Raw genomic sequence first — 18,910 nt, forward strand, 5'->3', positions numbered from 1 at the left:
AACTGGTGGCAAGTGGCATGTTGGCAGCTGCACGCTTGACTTTTCTCAGTTCATGGGCAGTTATTTTGCGCCTTGGTTTTTCCACACGCTTCTTGCGACCCTGTTGACTATTTTGAATGAAACGCTTGATTGTTCGATGATCACGCTTCAGAAGCTTTGCAATTTTGAGATTGCTGCATCCCTCTGCAAGATATCTCACTATTTTTGACTTTTCTGAGCCTGTCAAGTCCTTCTTTTGACCTATTTTGCCAAAGGAAAGGAAGTTGCCTAATAATTATGCACACCTGATATAGGGTGTTGATGTCATTAGACCACACCCCTTCTCATTACAGAGATGCACATCACCTAATATGCTTAATTGGTAGTAGGCTTTCGAGCCTATACAGCTTGGAGTAAGACAACATGCATGAAGAGGATGATGTGGACAAAATACTCATTTGCCTAATAATTCTGCACTCCCTGTATACCAACGTATGCTAGAATGAAATGTGAGGCCATCTGTTTGACAACTAAACAAAAGAGTTTACAAGAGCTGCGTATAAACGAATATGACCGCGAGCCTCGATAAACTGAAACAACGCTGTGAAGAAGAGTGGGCCAAAATTCCACCACAACTATGTGACAAACTGATAGAGAGAGACTGAAAACAATTACTTAAGTCATTGCTGCTAAAGGTGGTTCTGCAAGCTATTGAATCCTGGATGTATTCATAAAGAGCTAAAAAGATTTTAGCTACACAAATGTCATACAATTCATGTGGTACATTTATGTTTCCTCTGTAGGTTATGAGCTACATAGTCCGTTTAATCATTCAGTAACAGAGTGATTGTATGACATTCCCAGCTCTTCATTATCTTCATTAAATGGTACCTATGCCATTTTGAAGTTGATTAGAGAGTCAAACAAACTTACAGTAAGTTCTTTTAACCCTGTTATAGGCCCAGGTACTTTAGAGCAGCGGTCCCCAACCTTTTTTGCGCCACGGACCGGTTTATGCCCGACATTGGCTGTATCCCAATTCAGAGTCTGCAGCCTTAAAGGCCGCATTTTAAGGCCGATTACGTCACAGCGACGCGACGAAGGCTGTCCCAATCCGAAGGCTGCTCGAAATGCGGCCCTCAAATGCGTCCTTCATTTCCCTGAATTTTAAGGACGTGGCGTAGACTTCGTGGCCCAACATATCCCAGAATGCATAGCGCGGCGGTGGGTGTGGATAATTTTGCTGAAAAAAAACGGCGGATGTGGGGCGGCCGAAGAGTAAACTTTAAGTAAGTACTGAATATTATGTCACTTATTTATGTGCAAATGTTTAATAACGAAGAACATCAAAACATTCCTGTTGGCCACATGTCGGCAAAGTTATGTGACATTAGTGACGTTTGTACTAACTTGGTTTTAAAGCCTTTACTTTAAAATATACGCCGTTCAATAGCTGAGCTTAATCTTACAGAGAATGATCAAAGCTCATGTAGAAACAAACAAACAAATGAACAAAAGATTTTCTCCTTCATTTCTGTCAAACAAAGCTGTATGACACGCAGGGGCGGAGCATGGGGGTGGCTTACTGGGCTTAAGCCCGGGTTGTTTTGTCAGAAGCCCGGGGTCTTTTGGAGTGTAATTTTTTCATAGTTAGATGCCTGGCTGACAACTGTATAAAACCAAAAGTACACACAATATTCGAAGCACATAGTGCACACTGTGGGAATTTACGACTGTGCGTGAATCCCCCCTGATATTGGCATGATCCGAGCTCAGGCACTAAGCGACTGAGCGAGAGGGCGGGGCAGCTGCTGCCTGTGAGTGCGCTGTTGGAGAAACGGAGCCAGCCATACTAAGGAGAGCTTAAGTTTGACCAGGTACCAAAGCAAATCATTCGTACTGTACAAATAATGTAAATATGACGGTGTATCACGAAAGATTGATATCAAACTGATCACTTGACCAATATTACGTTACTTGCTCTTCAAGTGAATCAACAAATGGCGAAATGAAAAGCCGAACAAATGCTATTTTTTAGAGAGTCTTAGCTTACGTGTGTTTATTTCATATTTTCAGTTCTTACCCTCCCCGACTAAATAGGTTTCAGTTATGTACTGAAATATAAGAATGGACATTAGAGGGTTCTTTCAAAGAAAAAACTCAGGTAAATGTTATTTTATATATTATGCTTTGTATGTTGTTCAGTATATTTCTATGCAAAACAAGAGGGATTTCAGTACACAGCAGGATATTCACATTTGTAACCAGATATTTACATACACTTTAGGGAGAAAACATAAAACATTTTTACTGTACAACATCAATTTAGAGTAAACTTTTGTTTTAGATAAATATTGAAATATCTTTTGAATTAGTTAAATGTCAGAATAAAGAGAGACAGAGCTGTCTATTTTTTATCACTTTGATCAAATTTAGGAGTACATATACACTAAGTGTATTGTTAATTAATAAGAAAACTCCAGACGATTCCATTCTGAGCTGAAGAAGCTTCTGATAGGTTAGTAGAGTCCATGTGAGTAAATTGGTGGCACACCTGTGGATGCATATAAGGCAAAACACAGAGCCTGTTTCTTTGAAATGGGAAAATCAAGAGATGTCAACCAAAACACCAGAAAAAGAACTGTGGAGCTCCATAAGTGTGGCTCAATTTTGAATACAATTTGGTGCCATTTGCAATTAAGAAATACAGATAGTTTCTCTCTTTACTCTTAAAGTTAACAAATATGTTTTTTATATTTATCAATCTAAAAAAAATAAACATTTAGTCTGATTTGATGTTACAATTAAAAAAGTGTTTGTGTTTTGATCTGAAGAGTGTGTAAATATCTGGTTTCAACTGTATATTTGATGATTGTCAGCACAAAGAGGGAGAGAGAGGGAGATGGAGAATGAGGACAGCACAGAGATGGAACAAGAGCAGGTGAGACACACATGTTACTCAAATGGTTGTTTACCAAAAGTATCACCATATCATAGGTCCTCATGTATCTTGTACCTAGTGTTTCTTTTTAGGTTTGCTATTTTTCAAATTCTACATTTATTAAGTTATGCAGGCTTGTTTGCACAACAAGGCTAAATAATTATATAAACTTTTCTCAATCTAAATAGTGGACTTTGGGTAGAATTAAAAAAAACAAGTGTAGTGCAGGTATATGATGATTTTTAGTGCTACTATCATCTAGTTCTGATTCTGGTTCTGTCTTGGTTAAGTCCTCAGTAGTCCTGATTTTGAACTGTTGTAGTCCTGTTTTAATTCCGGATCAGTTCTGGGTCTGGTTGAATTGGGGTTTAGTCCTCGTGTCTGGATACAGCCCCGACTTTGCTCTGCCTTGCTGCTTAATTAAAAAACTAGTTTAAGGTGTCCTGCACATGTGATATATATTTTTCCCTATATGAAGTCATTCGTTTTTGAACAAAACTCAAAACAGAGCCTATTAATCTTTCAGTCATTTCTAACCCCCCCCCAAAAAAATAAAATAAAAAAATCCCACATGCATACTACCCTTTAGGGCTAAGCCCCGGGTGTTTCAAATGTCTGGCTCCGCCTCTGATGACACGTTTCCAGCTGTTAGTATCATGGTTGCTAGGCAACCTGGGCAGCGCAACGGAGGCTAGACCGTCCCATTTCACAAGCCTCGCACTTCCGGCCTTAGCGGTCTTTAAGTACGCGGCCCTTGAGGATCGTCGAGGCTGCGTACTTTAAGGCTGCAGTACCTGAATTGGGATACAGCCATTATTTTCACGGACCGGCCTTTAAGGTGTCGCGGATAAATACAACAAAATAAAACTAGTACCGGTACCGAAAAAAAGAAGATTTATTCATAACACACGTGAAAAGACCCAGGGAAACCGAGTTAACGATAAAAACGATAACAAAATAACGCTGAAAACCGATAAAAACCCTGAAAACCATACATTTCACACCTGAGCCTCAACTCTTGCGGCCCGGTACCAAACGACTCACGGACCGGTACCGGTCCGAGGCCCGGGGGTTGGGGACCGCTGCTTTAGAGCTATAGGTTCATATTTGACCTACATAAATTAGTCTTCAAATCAGGTGTCCCTCCACAAGAGAGGACCGCATTTATATAACACTGCAGGTATCACCTTCTTCAAAAATTTCAAAATTGTTTTCATACTTGCTACTGATCTCTGTTCGTGTCTTTATATCTTGACCAATCTGATCTTGTCTTGATCTCAACTTAACCCCTTTATGAAGGTTTTGACCCCTGCTGCTCACAGCCTGGTGATAACTTGCTCGGTTAAGATCATTTTAATTTAACCGTGCAGTGTCATTACAGTTCTATCACACCATTCCTAGCAGTGGGCTTCAACAGCTTTTAATCTCACTCACATTCATTCAGATCTCCGTATATCCCTCCATTCACAATCTAAGCTCAGCTATGTCTAAGTTACACAACTTGCAGTCAACAGCAGATGGATCTTCTGTGAATGGGCCGCATGTGTACGTGCTTTATCTTCAGCCAATGAAGGATACAAGCTTTCATGCTAATCTTGTTAATGCAGCCTTGACAGGTCTAAGCTGTAATGACATAGGATGCGTCTTAGCGCCACTTCTTGCAATATTTTGAATTTCTTAGCAGGATAAAACCACCACAGCCCTTCTTATTATGGTTTGTGCACACCAAGCTTGTATAGAGCACGCGCCCATCTGTGCAAGGCATGATATTTCTCGTCACCTTCATTCAGTCACCATGCACTTTGTCTGTATGTTTCACTCTCTGTTACTGTACAGAAGAATATTTGCTTCCTTCTGCAGCTTCCTGAAATGCAAGGCGACAGACGATATCAGCCTTCAGTGGGTTACTGCTTTTGTCCCGTCCCTGCAGTTATACCTGAAGTTGCTGTGCAGCTGCACTGGGTGCATTAACCACAATATTGTCTGCTTCTTTGCTCTTTTTTAACTCATTTATCATCTGTCTTCTCATTTCAGCTGAAGAAAGCCCACTGTTTTCCTCCCCATTCATAAAGATTATGCTTGGAGCATTGCCACACATGACTTCACTGGCACTATTTAGTCTTCAGATTTCACTTTGTATTATTAGAAATGGACAAAGGGTTGCGTGGAGAACGGCATATCAGTAATCAACTACTGTCTGAACTGGCCGTGCACTGGCTAGCTTTCTATAATCATCCAGCTGATCAAGGACAGGATGTTCTGACAGAGTGAGATAAAATGCTGAGAAGGGAAAGGCACCTCGCCAACACTTCTCCTTTGTTCCCACCTGACATGATACCCGGCGAAGGGTCCTTCACTTTCAGAGTGATTTATTAATCAGGTCGGATTTATGAGCTTTAAATACAGATTTTTAAATGTAATCATTTCTCCCTTTAAGCTGATTACAACAGAGCCAACTACAAATGTGAAAAACAAAAAGAAATCTTTTTATTATACAACTGTACAATCTCATTACAGACTAAAGAAACACTCAAGATAACATCACAGCTTGCAGCACTGTGTACTCAGAAGCATAAACCACTGTATTGTTACATTAAGCAGAGCTAAATGTCTTGTTTGTGCCAAAAATCTACACAAATGTATATATTTCTATTAAAAAACGCATTTGAGGTAAAGGTAATGTAAATTGTTGGATTTGAGGTATTTCTTGACTTTCGTCATGCTTTCAGCTTTAATCTTCAATACGACTTTTTCTGATCTCATCAAGCGAATTACAGCATCAGTGGAACAAGTCCACAGACATCATGCTTTTCCGCCTGCTGTAAATGCATTAACACCTAAAATCAGTTGGTTTTTTAGCCAGAATTTCATCCAAATGCATCAGCAGCAAGCCAACAAATGCTCAAATCCAAGACTTTACAGTCAGTCTATTAGTCTCCAGTGCTCACACAGCAATTAGATGAGTCTATAAACAAAATTAACAAAGTACTTGTATTGTCTCAAAGCCAATTTCAACAGCATTTCTGTAACAGAAAAATAGGATTTAAAAAAAGTAAAAGGTAAAAGAAATTTGGTTACTGGCAACCAGTGTTGGTCAAGTTACTTGAAAAAAGTCATCAGTAACTAATTACTGATTACTTACCCAAAAAAGTAATCCCGTTACTTTACTGATTACTTATTTTCAAAAGTAATTAATTACTTAGTTACTTTTTAAAAACACGATTTACAACCTGAATAGGTGATAAAGCGATAGATCTGTCAGGCCAATTCTACTTTTTCTGCATAATCCATCACAAAATGTAATCAAATGGAAAAGTCCCTTTTTAAAACTTGTTTTATTAGTTTTAATCTTTTAACTTTATGCATCAAGCAAAAATGTAATTATATGCAACATTCTCTGACTTGAATAAATTAGTTTAACATTTAAACCTATTTTCTGCACATTCCAGCACATAAAATATTTTTTTGTGTGTGTTTACACTCACTCTTTCAAATAGATGCAAGTAAAACACAGCAGAAAATAAATAAAGTCACAGACTAGCGGTCCTGTTGCTCTATTTTCACCTGTAAAACAGGAGCAGGGTAGGCGGAGGTTTACCCTGGTGCAGGTGTGCCGCAGCGGTCAGTGGAAGAATCCGCGAGTTTCTCTGTGAATTTCCCATTACGTCATAGCGCACTCGGTGCTTGCTTGGAAGTTTAGGGCTTTTTTTTGCTGTAAAAAGAAGTTTTCTTCCCACGCACAACGGACGCTAATGTTTTTGTCACTTTTTATGGAATCAAACTCAAAATAAGGTCAGTACTTCCACGCTTTAAACGCTGCACGCTCATACTCTCTCCCGCATGATCTGCACACAGCTGTTGTCACAAACGTCGCACTCGCTTACGTCACTGTCATGAGACTTTCTTGCAAAAAAATCACGGTTTTAGTAACGCAGTAACGCAGCGTTCCTACGGGAAAGTAACGGTAATCTGATTACCGTTTTTGCAATAGTAATCCCTTACTTTACTCGTTACTTGAAAAAAGTAATCGGATTACTCTGCTGGCAACATGAGTGTGGAAATCAAAAGAGGACATAACTGGTTCGGTTCATTACTGAGATTTAAACAAAAGGAGAAGCAAATCCCTAATTCAACACTGATCTAATATTAGCTTTATTAACTTTCTCGTACATGAACTGGGCAGCAAGAAGAGACAAGTGTTCCCTTCAGCATGTCTGCTCGGGGTACTCCTTGTTTTCCTCCTTTGCCTCGTTCTTTAAAACAGCATCTACAACAGGCTTCAGAATATAGATGTATCACATTAGCACTTAAAAGGTACTATTTGGCTTTTATCAGCCTTATTCCTGAGTATCTACACATATATACCTTATATTAAAACAACAACAACTATGTGTTAGTCAGGTATTTAATATTAGCAGATATGAAGCTTTAGGCTCCGCTATTAGCTTATTTATTGGCAAGATGTCTGACCTTGGCACTTTCTGTTTCGTCACACAAAAATGGATTAACTCCAATCTTTAGTGCTTACCTTCAAATGTCACGTATTTTTGCTTTTACAAGTTCGATATTGCACTGGAAAGGGTTTGGAGCCCTAATTAGGAAAATAAACACAAACACAAAGAATACAGAGAGAAAGAGAATTTAAGAGCTTCCTGAAAATCATATTTTGTTTTTTGTTGTTGGTTTTTTTTTTTTTTTTTTTTGGTTTTCTTTTAAAACAGCAAAAGAAAAAACAATAAAACAAATTAACTGACAGCTTTAACTTTCTGCTTTTCAGTAAATTGGAACTCAGGTAACCGCAGTGTGACTTGCTTTGAAAGTCCCGTTCACAGCTGGCGATGTGCTGCAGTCCTCTAATCTGATGAATCAAAGCAGTGTGCCTAATTGCTGGCTGGCATGTGAGACTGTTTTTGAAGTTAGATGTGAGATTGATCCAGGTGAGATGGCGTCTACAAGATGTACATCTTCTTTGATTTGGATACCAAGGCTGTTTCTTTCTGGCCCTGATTAGAATAAGTCAGTAATCAAAGGCTGTTAAATCAGTCTCGACTCTGGTACATGAAACATTTTAAACAGTGTATATGAGATCAAAAAGCAAAAGCAGTGGCCTGAGATTTCCAGACATTAAATATGGTGCTCAGCCTCAAACAAAAGCTAAAGTTTCTATGTTTTCCTCTGCCTTCATGTCTTTTAGCACCTTATAGTTTGAATCTAATTTATTCTTTTGTTTGTGAGTCTGATGAGGGCTGACTGGTAGCTGCTTCCAGCAACTTCATATCATCGCGCACAGACACAGCTACAGAGAAAGGGTGAGGCTTCAGAGTCAGGCCATAGTTGTAGCCCAGTTTCACCGGCACTGCAGGGTCGGCTGTGATGTTGCACTGGTGCGCTATGAGAGCTGTGAGCAGGAACAGCTGCATCTTGGACAGCTCCTCGCCGATGCACCGCCGCTTGCCCAGGGAGAAGAGGAGCACGTTGCTGGTCAAGTCTTTATTCAGCATTCCGCTCTGGTCCAGGAAGCGCTCTGGGTCAAAGATATCTGGTTGGGACCAATTGCTTGGGTCATGGTTGACGGACCACTGGTTGATGAAGATGACTGTGTTCTTTGGTATGGTGTAGCCCATGATGGATGTGTCTGTGGTGGTGGAGTGGGGGATGGTGAGAGGGACGAAACTTGTGAAGCGCATCACCTCATAGATGAAGGACATGACATAAGGCAGCTGCTGCTGGTCCTCGATAGCAGGGACACGGCTCCGGTCCACCACTTTGTCCACCTCCTGCTGGAGACGCACCTGTATCTCTGGATACCTGCAATCACAGGTGAACACACATTTAAGGTGACTACTGCCAGGATAGAAGTTAAACACTCTTGCTGGTGAAAAAAGTGGAATGAAGAATCTTTTTCGTTAGAAAATGGTTTCTGCCGTTAACACCCCCACCCGCCCCCCCTCCAACTAAAATGAGGTTTAATTTAACTGCCTACACCTAGATGCATAACTGGTGACCTGTAGGATCTTAACAGCTTAAATGGATCATGTTAGATAGTCCATAGACACAAGTAGTCCTTGCCACAACTCAAGCAGAAAAAAAAAATAGTGGCTCTGTAATCCAGGCATCCACTGATAAAGGTATCAGGCACAGGACGGATTAAATGGCACTAAAGATTTTAAAACGCTGACTGGGCATTTTGTTTTCTTTCATTCACTGGTGTGAAGTTTCAGCTTATTACTGCCAGTACACGTACACACACATACACACACACACACCTCCAGTGGGCTGTTACATAACTCAAATGCAGCTAAACTTCCTCAATTCTGCAGAGCCTTAGCAACAAGTTGAAGATAAACTGTCATTTATCATGCAGTTATTTATCCATATAAATAACTCCTTCTATAAAATCCTTCTTTAAAATGATAAAAAAAAATTCTTACTTGACGAGAATGAGGATGATCCACTGTAGGGCAGTCGACAGTGTGTCTTGACTTGCTCCAAACACATCCCCGACTGTGGAGGACACATAGTCTTTCTCAGAAAGTCCCATCTTATCTCGTATTTGGTCCAGCGCCACTATAAAGGCATCAGTCATGTCTCTGATGGTGCTTGAATCGATTGTTTTTCTGTGCTCCACAACTTTATCTCGAATGAATTCACTAAACTCCAGGTTGAGCTTCTTAAAATTTTCAAAGATGGTTTTGATGGGGTTGGGGAAGTACTGCAGCCAGGGCATAACGTCCACTATGCTCCCTGCGCCTACAGTCTTGGTGAACTGGTCGTTCCTGCCCACCACCTGCTGAAACTCCTCATCTTCATGGGAGTACCTCTTCCCAAAGCAAACCGCGCTCATTATATTGGCAGTGGACACCACGACGTAGGTCAGGGGCTGGAAGTATTTGTCCTCCTTCGTTTTCCTCAGAAACAGCCGCAGCAGCTCTTTGCCCTCGCTGAGCACGTGATTTTCAAACGTCTTCTTAGTTTGGGGGTTTCCTGTGGAAAACATCCGGACTGTGGACTGGGCCACTTTGCGGTGCACCTTCCACCAGCCCGTGGAGTTGCCAAACGCCATGCTGTTCCCATTGGAGATGTACTGGAAGGAGGTGAAGTCCGGTCTGCCGGAGAAGTGGGAGCCCTGCTTGACCAGCGCCTGTTTGATTGACCCCCCGTTCAGCACCACCACCGTCCGACTGCCGAGCTTGATCTGGAAGACGTCGCCGTATTTTTTCACCAAGCGCGTAAAATACAAGTGCGGTGCGTTACCAAGCTGTGGTGCGTTCCCGATGACCGGCCAGGCGAGGGGGCCGGGCGGCCAGGAATGGGACCGCTGCCGACACAGCCACCGAAACAGGTGCAGGGACACCAGCAGAGTCATGCATGTCACTAACAGAGCCCTCGGAGTCGCTGGGCTCACTCCCTCCACTGTCACATCCATGATAGACATGCTGCAGGCAAGACATAAAATCATTGTTAAATGCATATGTTTGCAGATTAAAGGCTTGAAATATGATACCCCAATTAAATGGGGTAGAAAAAAGGCATAATTAAATACCTAGTATTTTCCCTCATGGCAAAATATTATATTTTATAATTTTTCTAAAATATTAAATGCGCCTGATCCAAAAAATAAAAAATATATTCTTTAAAATAAAAAATCAAACACGTTTCTCTGTGAGCCGAAGGACCGCACTAGAACCTCGACAAATAAAATAATCATTCCAAAAAAAAAAAGAGAGAGTCCGGTTAGCGCATATCTCTCACACACAGCCTGATTTAAAGTAACAGACTGTGAGCAGCCTGCTGTGCATCCACAGGCAGTGCAGCAGCTTGTGTGGGAGCTCCGTCCTCTCTGTCCGCAGCCTGCTCATGCTTTGAAGCCCCACAACACCAGGCGAAGTAATTTATCCCCACACAGCGCAACATCACGGCTTTGTTACAGTGGGCAGGTTTGTTGCAAAAGGGTGTCACCCCCACCACCAACACCTCTCTCTCTCTCTCTCTCACTGACTCTTTTTCTTTTACTCTCTTTCTTATGAAAGCTCACGCCCAGGCAGCGGGACCTAAACACTACGTTAATTATATGACTGGATATTCTTCTAAGAGAATATAAAAGCAGGACTGCCAGTTACAAGTCCTAAATATAGTTTGCCATCTTATTATTATTATTATTATTATTATTATTATTATTATTATTATTAATACGAGGAATAAGTAGAATAAGTAGTCTTTCTATGCGGTATTAAAGAATATGGCTTCAAGTCAAAGTGCTGGTAACGACGTGCGAGTCTGCCTGAGGGAATTCTGTAACACCCGACACAGTCTCAGTCTTTTCAAATAATTTATATAGTCCGGACCCGTTAACTGTTAACTGCTACTTTACTTTTTTATGAAAACATAGTTGTTGTTTTTTTAATATTTTATATTGTATTTAAAATATATATACATTAATATATATTATATAAATATATTGATCAAATCAAATAATATAATATATTTAGTTTTGCAAACTGGTCGCGTGTGATCAAACAGCCTGTATGTTGCAAATGTAGAAACGCAGTCGGGGTGATGGGGACGCTTTAAAATGCTAAAGGAATCTAGAATGTTTGCTGCTCCTTTACTCGTTTTGGTGTTTCGGCTTTGAGAATAAAAATTCTTGTTTCTACAAACTCCCGGCTCACATGTCCGTGGCGCACGGCTCGGTGTGTTGGCGGAGTACTTCTCTTGATGCTCGAGGGTGACGGTGTGAGGGTGCGCTTTTCGCTCGAGCCACCAGGAGGAGGCGAACCCCGTGTTGTGACTCATTAATTCCCCCCAATTAACAGCCATGCCGGGCATCAGAGCTGCTCTAGCGGCAGGTTATACACACTCGTTTCTCTCTCAGATCTTCAAATGACAAACGTGTGGACGAACGGGAACTTTAGATCTACTGTCCAGATATTTAGCTGGTTCTGGTCTTAAATGACAGAAATATTTGTTACCCTCTAAGATTTATTCTAAAAATAGAATCCGGAGTTCGGGTTGATTTTATAGCTCTTCTATTAAATTCTGTGTAGATTTAGTTTCTTTTTCAGTTTTCTTGAATCTGCAAGTATTGTTCAAGTGTCAGAGCCCCGCTCGAGCCTTCCTGCTAACATCTGGTCTGGTTTTGAAATGATGTGATTCGGGAAACCCGCTTCAGCACCGCGGACAGCGGCTCAGACGATGGCTCGTGTCCCGTGACCCAAAACTTTCACAGAGAAGCTGCAGGCGCAAATTTGAACTGTTTGTTGTATCTTCAAATTAAATTCAGAAATATCCAACTCCATCAAAGACGGCCAGTTTAACTCCATCTCTTTCCCCCTTTTTTCCTTTGACGAAATGTAATCCAAATTATTAAGGACTCTCCCAGGACCAGAAAAAAACTGTAGGATTTTACAATACTGGTCGTATATACTTAATCAGATATTTACATGTCTAAACTATGTTATAGAAGTACACGCAAAACCACATTTAAACAAATTTCATTAGGATAGAAAATTACGGGTCAATAACACTTCAAATTTCCTTGAAAATTCTGCGTTAATTAAGCGTATACTTTGTCTGTGGCCTAACATGATATCTAGAAAAGGGTCTGACGGCCTTTAAAAAATATTTCCCCCAATCACTTTAGTCCATATGGTGTGTTTTAATTAAAACACACATTTTCTCATTATCAAGTTGTTAAGCTGCAGAGTTATAAATAAAGTGTGTAAAAGCAGGTTGTTAATGTAATGTTAATGTATTCAGATGAAATGAATGTAAAGGGCGTAGAGACTTACTGAGACGAGACCCTCCACTGCTGCTGTTGCTGCTGCTTGAAAAACTTCTCATAAGGTGACAGTGTGTGATCTTCTTTTATTCCAATAATGAACCGATACACGAGGGTGGGGACAAGTCAGTGAAGTGCCCGGCCCCCTCCTTGGCTGGCAGGACGCGGCTATTAGACCAAGCACGTCCATCCGCCTTTTATTCCAGAGTGTAAATAATCCCAAACGTGACCCCATCATAATCATTCTAAACACAATATATCATTTAAAACGCACAGTTAATACAAAAAACTGGAACTGCTGACTTCTTTTACTCAGCAGGTTATAGGTTTAACTCTGTACCACTGAATGGTGAGAGGAAATGTGGACTCATTTATCTGCTCTTGTAGGCATATGCTTATTTCCTGTTGCTGTTAAAATACAAAATGATAAAAATGTTACCGCTTCTTTCTGCCACGAAAAATTGAGGCAAATGGGATTAAATGAGGTATCATAGTTACGACTTCCTTCTTCTGAAGCCTATATTAGAGTCGAATCCCTTTTTGAAGAGTGATGGTTTCAGCTTCAAGTGAAGGGAATTTACCAACATTACTAAATCAAAGCCTATTGGAGATTAAAAAAAAAAAAAAAAAAAAGACAGAAGGACCTATTACAGAGACAGTAGGAACTTTAGGAGGCCAAATCAACAGTTTAAGCTTAAAGTTGCCGTCATGAATCTAAATACAGACAGTTTACTTGTTTACTTTAAAATTCAAACCAAACTAAAAAGCCAGGCTAAACATCTTTTAAAAAAAAAAAAAAAGCGCAGCTACTGAACAGGAAGTGTTTATTGGCAAGGTGAAAATGTACAGAATAATCCTGTTGTGTTTAGCGCTACATTTTTAGTCAAATCCTAAAATAAAAACTCTTGAGACTGCTTCACAATGCAATGACAATGAGTTCAAACATATTGAAAAACAAGCCGAGTTCTTCTTAAGGAAAAGAAATCAAATATTCCTAAGTGTCCAAGTCAGTCACTCAACATGCCTTTCAATTACAGTATATATCAAGAAACATCCATTATAATCTTTATTTGTCTAAAAAAAAGTTATTCATCAATGATCTATCTCATTAACACATCATGTTGCCAGTATTTGAAGTCTATATTTTTAGTAAGCAACCTTTAATCTTTATTAGTATCACTGCATTTTCAAATATATTGTATAAAGTCTGAGTTACAAAGTCCTTAAACCTGAAATTTACTAGTGCATGGCATTTAAGTTAATCCTTTCAAAGCTGCAAAAGGAAATGCAGGCCTACACAACTCTGCAAGCGTTTCATTGAAGCTTCTCCTTGCTAGCAGCTCTGATACCAGTTTCCCTTCCTGTTTGACTGACAGCTCAATTGCTCATCGCGTGTGAGTGAGCATGGAGCTCGGGGAGGAGCTCACAAAGGTGTGTGCAGGTGATGATTTGCTTAGACGGTAAAGGTACAGTTGCACTGTAAAGTTCCAGCCTAGCACGGCACAGTTCTACTTCCAGCAACATTTTTCACATTCAGAGCATAGTTTTGTGCAAGGAAAATCAAGGTAAGACATACCAGGAAATTGCATAACCTGCAAACACAAATAATTAATAAACTAGGCCATTACACTGATTTATGTCTGTTATTTGTGGAGCAATGCACGACCTTGGACGAAAAGAATGCCCTTTAGAGCACTTGTGGGCCTTATCGTGTTCTGTGAATCAGTGCTGTGAATAGAGGGGACTGCCCAAGGCTATTCTAAAGGTGCCGTGCAGTCACGCACATGTGCTTCATCACAGGGGTGACAACTGAAGGGAAAGCTGCTGACAGCTTCACTAAACACAGGTCTCCCTCCATCTGCCTGTCATGGATAGGCACAGAAAAGAGCTGCTAAGCTGGTAAATATATAACTGAGGCTTGGTAAATATATAAAGATATTTTATTCCAATCTTGGCATGCCCATGAGAGTTTACAAGTCATGCTTGAATTAAAACATCATTAGATTTATGGTCTAAAGATAAATGTTATCTTTGAGATATTCTCATAAAAATGAACAGAGGGATTAGTTATGCTCATTATTAAACCCTGAAAGTAATTCAAAAGGCAGTAACTCATTATGTCAGTGGCCAGTTTTCTGTGATTTATAACACAATAGGGGCTTTGGCATCTACAAGGACTAGAACACAATGCAGTTCTTGGAAGTGGACTTGAAAATAACCCCACAGAAACTCTACCTGAGTCAGCACTTTGTTCTGAGTTTTCAGTGCAGCAAGAAAACAGCTTCAAAAGAACAAAACTGTTTGCTCAGAGCTGTATGCAAAGTTATTTAAAAGCTGCACAAGTCAATATTTTTGTGTAGACAGTGGATCAGATGAATACTTTGTAAAGTCTTCATGTAAAATGACGTACCCACAGAGCTCAACTTAAGCTGCATAAAGCATTTTAGCATCATTGTTCTTGCAGTATAACTTCCTGTTACCATTTTGATTTAGTCTTAGCACTTTTACAAACCTTTGAATAGCAAGCCGCTAATATAAGTGAAAATGCTCTTAGGAACTGTATATATGCTAAGGCAAAGTAAGCAGCTATCTCATGAACATAATGAAACATTTTACTGCTAGATATTTCCTCCAAGGAGTTGGTAAAGACCAGCCCAGAGGAAAAAGAAAAAGGAAAATAAATATATATGAGAGATTGAAAAAATGCTCAAAATTAAGGTCAGTATTGCGCTAACTGCTTTTGTTTAGCACTGTTGTTAATGGCATTATTCAATTACATCATTAAAGTTGCTTTTACACATTACTCTACAGCCCCAAAGAGGCCAAAAGTATAATCTAAAACTTAAAAACTATATTTACAGATTCCTTTAAGGAGCAGATGTTAGCATGTTTTGCTAAATAAGCTATATGATCATGCTAACAGCTAAAGGCACAATCACTTTATTTTAATTCTTCCAAATAGCCAAAAGTAAATATAAAGATTTTGATTTGAGTTATTACCAGTTATTACCAGGTTAATATGTCTAACAACAGTAACAATAAATTCCCAAAATTGTTATAATCTTCTACTATGCTAAGCATTTAGCATTTAGCTGACATTAGCCTCCATAGGACAAAACTGTGAACACTCCATTTCCACAAGTGAATTTCCACATTTATTTTCATATTTATTATTTACTTTTTATATTTTAGAAATCCTTACATAAAGAGCCAACCAGCTACAAGTTGTCATGACACAACAGGATTGGACTTAGTTAAAAAAAATAAAAAATAAAGGAAAATAAAGAAGAGTGTGTATTGTAACTAATAGCAGTACAGCCCAGTTAGCAATACGGTACAATACTTTGTTTTTTCCTGAAGTTTCACACACTTTACAGCAGCCTCTGCAAATCAACAACATCATTGTTTCAAATCAGGATGGATAGGATTTTTTCCACGACTTCGCAAATACAATGCACTTTTTTTTTAAAAAGTCTGATGTCATAAAGACTTGTGGTTTCTAATGGAGTACGAAACTCACAGTGTCACACATAGTAAATCTACTTTAGATTTCACAGTTTCTATGGAGAATATAAATGGCATTTTTCAGCATCACTGTTGAGCTCTATTGAGCTCTATTCTTTACTCTCTCTATTGCTTTGTTGGTGCAAGATTTTAGTAGAGGAAATAAAAGTAAGTTTAAGAAGTGCAGATACACACACTAACAGAAACACAGAAAAAACACACATTAGGATTGTCTGTATGGCCCTGTCTTGTTAATTACTTTCCATTAGAGATGAATCGGCCCACCGCCGTGTGATTGGTCTAACTACTCCTACACCAAACGAAACTGTCATCTGGCTTGGCGATGAGACGGGGAGAGTTGAGCGCCAGGGCAAACCCTTTACTTTGGTCCGCCCGCGAGCGCCTCATTACAACAGAGCGACCTCAGTGACTCCAAATGTCAAACTGTCCCACAAAAACCTTCCCCCCCCCAACTCTCACCCCAATAATTCCCAGAAGTCCACAAATCCCATGTTTATCTTCTCTTAACTGATGGTGAAAAAAAAGCACCAGCTTTCCATGTAAAAGCATGAGAATGATGCTAATGAGTGCTTCAAGTATCTTAATGACCTTGCGGATTAACTGAGCGCTCATTGAGGTACTTCTATCTGTACGGTCTTTTCTTGTCTGGCCAAGTTCTAAGGAGGCCCTTGCCAAAGTGTAATCAGCAGCCCGTGAAGGCATCTCTTCTCCATTCTCACACTGAAAGGGCATTTTCCCCCTGAATTCTGAATCGGCGTCCATGTCGGATTTTTTGTGTTACTGGTGGTGGAAACCTTTTCAAGGGTTTGCGGAGTCCGACTGAACTGTTGGTATTTCTTTGAGAAGAATGGGAAGCTTATTACGTGTTCAGCCGCATGACTGCGCTTTTCAAATCCACGCCAACTAAAAACAGCCTTGCCTGCCTCCATCCTCGCAACTGTTGTCAGTCGTTGTTTTTATTGGCTTAATTGAAGAGACTGACAAGAAGCCCATGGAAAATAACCAGTGAATAGTTTTTAATGAATGTGGAGGTGTTTTGTTTTTGCAGATTACTGTGTGAATGGAATGGGGTGAGGATTATGTGAAAATTCATTTTGACGACAAGTTTGATCAAGACCTCTGATATGAAAATTGGTGAAGACATGCTTTTGCTCTTTGTGGGTTTTGTCCCAAAGCGCATTTACCGAGTGCTGCTCCAAGTAGAGCTGTTGTTACAAGCGACTGCATCCTTCAGGAAGTGATGAACCACATGACCTCTGATGTTCGTGCACAGTGTGTATATCTAAATCCACCTTGTGCACAAAACACAAATGTGTGCAAATACATACAGACAAATGCAGAGGAAAACAGAACATGAGAGGCTGCCATTTCTTCCTACTTGCTTGACGAGGCCTAATCTTATCTAGTCTCTGCAGGATCACAGAGTTGCTATTCTAACCCAAACCGGCTCTGTCATTAAAAGTCACTGAAGCTTACTTGTCTCCCCCCTTGTGTTTATCTTTTCCTCCCTGTGCAAGGTGAAAGGTGAAGCAGCACTCAAAGGGAAGCTAAACCGCTTCTCTACGACTCCCTCCCGGGTCCTGTCTTTGGTGTTTTTACAAGAAATTAATGATGACGGACAGTCACGCACGATAGGCTGTTGCCCGCAGAGGAGGAAGTCACGTGAAGTGTGGCCTCTTGTCCCACACAGAGCTCCTATATACCATAAGAACCAGACCAGGGATATTTGAAGGAGGAGAAAATAGGCAGCTGTGGTTGGCTGTAAGTAGCCAAGCAGAAAGCTCCCAGAGCAAAAACAATCAGAGGACAAATGGCCACACACATATCTGGCTCCAAAACCAAAAGTTGACCCTACATTTCGAAAACATAAATCATCTGTTCACTTTAGAATCAGAATCAGAATACTTTATTAATCCCGAAGGAAATTAGGGTTACAGCAGGCAGCACGCTAATTGCACATGTGCACTTACAAAGGAACCTTCTGACCAACATCACATTGGGGAGACATGTCAGAAAGGTAGGCTGATAGGAAAAAAAACAACGAAAATACATAACATGAGGTAAGGGAAGGAGAAAAAAACCTCCACTCAGACTGAGCTCCTAGTGGGAGAACAGTTTGATAACAGAAAAAACACGTCAGCACAAAAAGCACATGACTATCAATAAACCATAGAAACACAAGAAAAGCAACAGGGGCGGGTAAAGGGTAAGAGAGAGCCGGTGTAGACAGCGCATCCGGTCCTGCAGCATGTCTGCGCTGGTCCAGTCGACTGCCATCTTCCCGATAGGGCACAAGCATCGAAGGCGTTTGGAAAGGGGAATGGGAAGAATAGTCAACACACAGTCGTTATCTGGAATTCTCTAAATTAGCTTCCCTTCTCACTAATACCAGTTTCTTTCAAACCCAATTTCCCAGTAAACGCTGTAATTTAGCATAGCTTTGAGATCATAATAATGTCATCATGAGGGGTTACTTTCAGAAATGCAAAGCAAGGAATTATCCAAAGTTTTGTCCTTGTGTTACTGTATGTAATAATTGATGTATGACGTTAACATTGAAGGTCAAATATAATTAACACAAAAACTGGAGTTACATTTAGAATAGCATTAGTTTATGAAAGTAGCGGGCGCTTTGTAATTATAGACGGTATCTAAAAGTTTGATGTAGCCACCTTGACGTCACTTAT

At 40.1% G+C, this 18,910-nt stretch overlaps 1 protein-coding gene across 1 annotated transcript; it reads right to left on the bottom strand.

Annotated features, from left to right (window-relative positions):
• Window positions 1–5,385: 5,385 nt before the first annotated feature.
• On the bottom strand, window positions 5,386–10,861 carry cyp1b1 (cytochrome P450, family 1, subfamily B, polypeptide 1). Its single transcript, XM_084948926.1, has 3 exons — window positions 10,464–10,861; window positions 9,352–10,356; window positions 5,386–8,728 (listed from the first exon to the last, which is right to left on the bottom strand). Exons 1-3 carry the CDS (start codon window positions 10,478–10,480, stop codon window positions 8,137–8,139), a joined length of 1,614 nt encoding a protein of 537 aa, XP_084805052.1. The 5' UTR covers window positions 10,481–10,861; the 3' UTR covers window positions 5,386–8,136.
• Between the last annotated feature and the right edge of the window lie 8,049 nt (window positions 10,862–18,910).

Source organism: Perissodus microlepis, chromosome 13 (genome assembly GCF_051167445.1).
Source record: "Perissodus microlepis isolate ML-2025 ecotype Zambia chromosome 13, ASM5116744v1, whole genome shotgun sequence".
Taxonomy (NCBI): Eukaryota; Metazoa; Chordata; class Actinopteri; order Cichliformes; family Cichlidae; genus Perissodus; species Perissodus microlepis.

Coding starts and splice junctions, on each gene's coding strand:
- cyp1b1 (XM_084948926.1), bottom strand. Junction 8,729..9,351: donor ATCATCCTCATTCTCGTCAA/GTAAGAATTTTT, acceptor CTGTGATTGCAG/GTATCCAGAGATACAGGTGC.